Here is a 7,194-nt window from a genome sequence, read left to right on the forward strand (position 1 = left end):
GAAAGTGAGCGTTCAAAAAGTTTTGCTCTGTCCCTTTCAATGCAAAGCAAGGCGATCAGGAGTTAGTTTAGAGTCCCCGGGACTGGAAAATATCCCCCAAGTTCCGAGAAATCGAACCAAAAATGGTCAAAATCACGATGCGCGTAAGGCGATCTCGGCTACTGTTTCAGTCTTAAGTGAAGTCGGGCTATATTTCGGCCCAGAAGCTCCACAGTGGGCGTTCAAAAAGTTATGCTGTGCCCATTTCACTGCAAACCAAGGCCATCAGGAGTTAGTTTAGAGTCCCCCGGACTGCAAAATATCCCAAAAGTTGCGTGAAATCGAGCTGAACTTGGTCTAACTCACGATGCGCGTGAGGCGGTCTCGGCTACTATTTCAATCTGAAAGTGAAGTGGGATTCTATTTCGGCCCAGAAGCTACAAAGAGAGTGTTGAAAAAGCTTTCCTTTGTCCATTTGACTGAAAACCAAGGCCATCAGGAGTTAGTTTAGAGCCCGCGGAAATGGAATATATCCCCCAAGCTCCGGGAAACCGACCCGAAGTTGGTCAAAATCGCGATTTGCGGAAGATGGTCTCATCTACTGTTTCAGTCTTAAAGTAAAGTGGGGCTATATTTCGGTCCAGAAGCTCGAGAGTGAGCGTTCAAAATGTTTCGCTGTGTCCATTTCACTGAAAACCAAGACAATCAGGAGTTAGTTTAGAGTCCCCGGGACTGGAAAATATCCCCCAAGTTCCGGCAAATCGAGCCGAAGTTGGTCAAAATCACGGTGCGCTTAAGCCGGTGTCGGCTACTCCTTCAGTCTTAAAGTGAAGTGGGGCTCTATTTCGGCCCACAAGCTCAAAGCTCAAAAAAATTTACTGTGTCTATTTCACTACAAACCAAGGCTATCAGGAGTTAGTTTAGAGTCCCCGGGAGTGGAATGTATTTCCCAAGTTCCGGAAAATCGAGGAGACGTTGGTCAAAATCACGATGCGCGTAAGACGGTCTCGGCTACTCTTTCAGTTTTAAAGTGAAGTGCGGCTATATTTCGGCCCAGAAGCTCGAAAGTGAGCGTTCAAAAAGTTTTGCTGTATCCATTTCAATGCAAACCAAGGCCATCAGGGGTTACTTAAGAGTCCTCGGGACTGGACAATATCCCCCAAGTTCTGGTAAATCAAGCCGAAGTTGCTCAAAATCACGATGTGCGTAAGGTGGTCTCGGCTACTGTTTCAGTTTTAAAGTGAGGTGGGGCAATATTTCGGCCCAGAAGCTCGAAAGTGAGTGTTTAAAAAGTTTTGCTCTGTCACTTTCAGTGCAAACCAAGGCAATCAGAAGTTAGTTTAGAGTCCCTGGGACTGGAGAATATCCCCCAAGCCCCGGGAAATCGAGCCGAAGTTGATCAAATTCATGATGCGCGTAACGTGGTCTCGGCTACTGTGTCAGTGCTAACGTGAAGTGTGGCTATATTTCGGCCCACAAGCTAGAAAGTGAGCGTTCAAAAAGTTTTGTTGTGTCCATTTTACTTCAAAACAAGGCCATCAGGACTTAGTTTAGCGTCCAAGGGACTGCAAAATATCCCCCAAGTTCCGGGAAATCCATTCGAAGTTCGTCAAAATTACGATGCGCGTAAGGCGGTCTCATCTACTCTTTCAGTCTTAAAGTAAAGTCGGGCTATATTTCTGCCCAGAAGCTCCAAAGTTGTGCTCTGTCCGTTTCACTGAAAACCAAGGCCATCAGGAGTTACTTTAGAGTCCCTTTGACTGGAATGTACCCCCCAAGTTTCGGGAAATAAACGCGAAACTGGTCAAAATCACGATTCGCTTAAGACGGTCTCGCCTACTCTTTCAGTCTTAAAGTAAAATGGGGCACTATTTCCGCCTAGAAGCTCGAGAGTGAGCGTTCAAAAACTTTCGCTGTGTCCATTTCACTGCAAACCAAGACAAGCAGGAGTTAGTTGAGAGTCCCCGGGACTGGAAAATATCCCCCATGTTCCGGGAAATCCACCCGAAGTTTGTCAAAATCACGATGCGCGTAAGGCGATCTCGGCTACTCTTTCAGTGCTAAAGTAATGGGGGGCTATATTTTGGCCCAGAAGCTGGAAATTGAGCGTTTAAAAAGTTTTGCTGGGTCCATTTTACTGCAAACCAAGGCCACCAGGAATTACTTTAGAGTCCTCAGAACTGGAATATATCCCCTTAGTTCCGGCAAATCCAGCCGACGTTGCTCAAAATCACGATGCACGTAAGGCGGTCTCGGCTACTCTTTCAGTCTTCAAGTGAAGTGGGGTTCTATTTCGGTCCAGAAGCTCGAAAGTATGCGTTCAAAAACTTTTTCCGTTTCCGTTTCACTGCAAACCAAGACCAGCACGAGTTAGTTTAGAGTCCCCGGGACTGGAAAATATTTCGCAAGTTCCGGGAAATCGAGCCGAAGTTGATCAAAATCACGATGCGCGAAGCGTGGTGTGGGCTACTTTTTCAGTCTTAAAGTGAAGTATGGCTATATTTCGGCCCACAAGCTCGAAAGTGAGCCTTCAAAAAGCTTTGCTGTGTGCATTTCACTGCAAAACAAGGCCATCGGCACCTAGTTGAGCGTCCAAGAGACTGGACAATATCCCCCAAGTTCCGGGAAATCCACCCGAAGTTTGTCAAAATCACGATGCGCGTTAGGCCTTCTCGGCTACTTTTTCAGTATTAAAGTAAAGTGGGCTATATTTAGGCCCAGAAGCTTGAAGGTGAGCCTTCAAAAAGTTTTGCTGTCTCCATTTCACTGCAAAACCAAGGCCATCAAGAGTTAGTTTAGAGTCCCTGGGACTGGAAAGTTTCCCCGACGTTCCGGAATATCGACCCGAAGTTGATCAAAATCACAATGCGCGCACGCCGGTCTCGGCTACTCTTTAAGTCGTAAGTGATGTGGGACTATATTTCGGCCTAGAAGCTCGAAAGTGTGCCTTCAAAAACTTGTGCTGTGTGAATTTCACTGCAAACCATGGCCATCAGGAGTTAGTTTAGAGTCCCCGAGACTGGAAAATATTCTCCAAATTCCAGGAAATGGCGCCGAATGTGATGAAAATTGCGATGCGCGTAACGGGCTCTCGGCTATTCTTTCAGTCTTAAATTTAAGTAGGGCTATATTTCGGCCCTGAAACTCGAAGGTGAGCGTTCAGAATGTTTTGCTGTGTTCATTAAACTGCAAACCAACGTCATCGGGAGTTAGTTTAGCGTCCCCGGGACTTTAAATTATTCGCCAACTTCCGGGAAATGGAGCAAAAGTGGCCCAAAATCACAATGCGCGTAAGGCGGTCTCGGCTACTCTTTCAGTCTTAAAGTGAAGTGGGGCAATATTTCGGCCCAGAAGCTCGAAACTGAGTGTTTCAAAAGTTTTGCTGTGTCTATTTCACTGCAAAACAAGGCCATCACGACTTAGTTTAGCGTCCAAGGGACTGGAAATATCCCCCAAGTTACGGGAAATCCACCCGTAGTTAGTCAAAATCACGATGCGCTTAAGGGGGTCTCGGCTACTCTTTCAGTCTTAAGGTAAAGTGGGCTTAGATTTAACTCCAGAAGCTCGAAAGTAAGGCTTCAAAAATTTTTGTCTCTATTTCACTCACGTCTTAGACAATCAGGAGTGAGTTTAGAGACTTTGGGACTGGAAAATATCTCCCAAGTTTCGCCAGATCGAGCCGAAGATCCTCAAAAACACAGTGCGCGTAAGGCGCTCCCGCCTACTCTTTCAGTCTTAAAAAGAAGTAGGGCTATATTTCGGCCAGGAAGCTCGAAAGTGCGCGTTCAAAAAGTGTTGCTGTGTCCATTTCACTGGAAACCAAGGCCATCAGGAGTTAGTTTAGAGTCCCCGGGACTGGAAAATATCCCCCTATTTGCGGGAAATCGAGCCGAAGTATCCCAAAATCACGATGCGCGTAAGGCGGTCTCGGCTACTCTTTCAGTGGCGGCTCGATAGGCCCAAAATCGGAAAAAATCGTATTTTTGGAAACCTACATTTTTGGATTGTCAATCCTTTGTACCTTCATGAAAAACCCATTTTCTGCATTTTTACTGTCCTATTAGCATGCTTTTGAGCATTTTCTCAGGATGTTTGGCCCGTTTCCATGGAAACGAGAGTTGTTTACGCGTCTTTTTTTGAACAAAAAGCAGTGATATTTAGTGAAAATTTCGAGGAAAATTGCGTATGAGAGGCTTGAATGCTTCCTGGGGCCTGGGAAGCAGTCTAGTCTTCTTTTGAGGACATTTCAAGTCAACTACATGAGGGAATAATCGTAGAAAACGTGGTCGCTGTTGTTTATGCTTCGTTCGTAAAAGTTATCCTCAGAAATGCCTCCAAAAAAGAAATTTAGAAGCGGTAGAAGCAGGAAAAGAAAGTTCACTGGGAACATGTATACCAGGAGAAAGGAATTAGAGTCGAAGGAAGCTTCAGCGGATCAGGAATCGGTCGAAAGAAGCGACGAAGTGGTCTCCGACGAAACAGACGCGTCGCGCTCAAATGTTAGCTTGCCTGCAACTTCATCATCTTTTGCATCGCAAGGAAAGGTTCGCGGACTTTCCAACGAGGAGTCTAAACCTGAAAGTAGTGCAAGCGATGTGGATTCAGCTGAAATGGAAGGTTTTCGTTTTGTTGACATGGCAGTCCTCGGCTCGATTTTCGAATTGTTACTCTGCCCCATTTGTAAGAAGAACCACGTGGAGCTGGAGGAAGATAACGAAAGAAAGATGGGATTTGCTTCCTTGCTATTTGTCAAGTGCCCCGGGAAAAAGTGTGGATTCATAAAAAGATTTTACTCTTCTTCCAGAGTTGGGACTTCGTAGGCATTCGAAGTCAATCGAAGAATTGTTCTAGCATCCAGGAACATTAGTGTTGGGCACCAAGGGCTCGTCAAATTTGCTGGAACTATGAACATGCCTCCTCCCATGAATGAAAATGCCTATAGGGATATTGTTGAAGCTGTGAGGAAAGCTGCTCAGACTGTTTGCCAGCGAAGTATGAGAGCTGCTGTTGAAAATGCAAGGAGCTTCTATGAACCAGAGGAGGATGGTGTTTTTGATATCGGAATTTCAGGTGATGGCACCTGGAGAAGAAGGGGCTACTCATCCCTGTATGGAATAGTCACTGCCATATCCACAGTCACTGGCAAAGTAATTGACATCGAAATAATGTCAAAAGACTGCAAGGAGTGCACAGTGTGGAGGAACAAGGAAGGCACACAGGAGTTTGAAGATTGGTGGGAAGGCCAACAACATCGTTGCCAGGCTAATCACCTTGGGTCATCTGCATCAATGGATTCCACTGGCCTTCTTGCCATATTTCAGCGGTCGGTTGAAAGCTATGGAGTGCGTTATACAGAGTTTTTGGGAGACGGGGACAGCAAAGCCCACAAGCTAATTGTAGATGAAGCTGTGTATGGTGAAAAAGAGGTCACCAAGCTCGAGTGCGTTGGGCATGTTCAGAAACGTCTGGGGTCACGCCTTCGCTTGCTAAAAAAGCGCATGGGTCAAGCAAGACTTGAAGACGGAAAGCCAATTGGGGGTATTGGAAGGCTGACAAACAACAAAATAGATCAACTACAGGTCTATTATGGCAAGGCCATCCGAAACAACACCCACGACATCCAATCTATGGAGAATGCTGTCATGGCTATATGGCACCACACAAGATCCAGTGATGACCACCCGGACCATGACTTGTGCCCCCCTGGAGAAAACTCGTGGTGTGGGTTTCAAAGGGACTGGGCAAAGGAAACAACAGAGTACTCACATACACATCCACTGCCTTCTGCTGTTGCCAATGCAATTCATTCAACTTTTGAAGCCCTCAGTGACCAAGACCTCTTACGGCGCTGCCTCCATGGTGGAACACAGAACCGCAACGAGGCAATAAATGCACTCATTTGGCAACGCGCTACAAAGGAAACTCACTCTGGCTTACCCACAGTGGAGCTTGCTGCTCACCTTGCAGTTTCTCACTTCAATGATGGGTCAGTCTCCCTCAAATTGGTCCTCAAAGAACTAGGAATTACGCCAGGGGCTCACTGTAGCCAAGCTTGCAAAAAGCTGGAATATGACAGATTGCGTCATGCCCGCAGAAAGAGTTCTGATCAGTCCAAGGAACGACGAAAACAAATCAGAAACTGGACGAAAGGCTACAGTGACCGTTTAGAGGCTATTGAAGGACTTCACTATGAAGCTGGAGCCTTTTAGGACTGAACACAGTGAACATTGCTGATGATCAACTTTAAATGCTATTTTCTCAGATTCCGTTTTTTAGGCATGTTCAGTCACCGTAAACACAATATCTCAAAAACTATTTAAGATAACTCAATGAAACTTTCACATTTGGTTGGCCAGAAATAGATCTGTGCAATGACCAATTTTTACTTGGTTTGTGACACCCTATCATGACTTATTAACATTTTTTCAAAGCCGATATTGCACATTTTGATGTATGTTCTGGGTGAAGGCCTCATTCATGATCAAAACACAATTTCTTTATAATAATTGGTCATTGCATAGCTCTGAGAACATAAAAAAATTGTGACAAATTTCAACTTTCCAGCCTAAAGCAGAGTAGAGATATTGTGTTTAAAAAAACACCTACTTCTAGGCCCTCGGAAATGCGTGTGGTTATAAAAAGGGGTGTGGCTCCTCAGAAATGTGAGAAATGCATCCCAAATGTATGGCAAATGAATCATAGGGACCTGCTTAATACAATGATATAGTTGAATTGACATGATTTTTTAAGATAGTGTTGAGAATTATGTTGTCAAAATGACCAGTTTTAGCCTATCGAGCCACCTTAAAGTTAAGTGGGGCTATATTTCGACCCATAAGCTCGAAAGTGAGCGTTCAAAAAGTTTTGCTGTGTCCATTTAACTGCAAACTAAAGCCATCGGAAGGTAGTTTAGCTTCCCCGGGAATTGAAAATATTCGCCAACTTCCCGGAAATCGAGCCGAAGTTGGTCAAAATTACGATGCGCGTAAGGCGGTCTCGGCTACTCTTTCAGTCTTAAAGTGAAGTAGGGCTATATTTCTGCCGAGAAGCTCGAAAGTGAGCGTTCAAAAAAATGTGCTGTGTCCATTTCACTGCAAACCAAGGCCATCAGCAGTTAGTTTAGAGTCCCCGGGACTGGAATATATCCCCCAAGTTCCGGGAAATCGAACGGAAGTTGGTCAAAATCACGATGCGCGTAAGGCAGTCTCGGCTACT

At 45.3% G+C, this 7,194-nt stretch overlaps 2 protein-coding genes across 2 annotated transcripts; both read left to right on the forward strand.

The window, feature by feature from the left end:
- The first annotated feature begins 4,307 nt into the window (after nucleotides 1-4,307).
- LOC149112864 (uncharacterized) lies at nucleotides 4,308-4,835 on the forward strand. Its single transcript, XM_089289383.1, has one exon. The coding sequence runs from the start codon at nucleotides 4,308-4,310 to the stop codon at nucleotides 4,797-4,799; it is 492 nt and encodes a 163-aa protein (XP_089145509.1). The 3' UTR covers nucleotides 4,800-4,835.
- A 1-nt stretch (nucleotide 4,836) lies between these two features.
- On the forward strand, nucleotides 4,837-6,559 carry LOC149112865 (uncharacterized). The gene has a single exon (XM_089288733.1). It carries the CDS (start codon nucleotides 4,884-4,886, stop codon nucleotides 6,186-6,188), a length of 1,305 nt encoding a protein of 434 aa, XP_089144859.1. The 5' UTR covers nucleotides 4,837-4,883; the 3' UTR covers nucleotides 6,189-6,559.
- Nucleotides 6,560-7,194: the final 635 nt, after the last annotated feature.

Source organism: Orbicella faveolata, unplaced genomic scaffold (assembly GCF_042242905.1).
Source record: "Orbicella faveolata isolate gen_17 unplaced genomic scaffold, um_ofav_v1 contig_2, whole genome shotgun sequence".
NCBI classification, from domain to species: Eukaryota; Metazoa; Cnidaria; class Anthozoa; order Scleractinia; family Merulinidae; genus Orbicella; species Orbicella faveolata.

What these genes read in the sequence shown, in the direction of transcription:
- LOC149112865 (XM_089288733.1), top strand. Translation starts at nt 4,884, where the DNA reads ATGAACATGCCTCCTCCCATGAATGAAAATGCCTATAGGGATATTGTT.
- LOC149112864 (XM_089289383.1), top strand. Translation starts at nt 4,308, where the DNA reads ATGCCTCCAAAAAAGAAATTTAGAAGCGGTAGAAGCAGGAAAAGAAAG.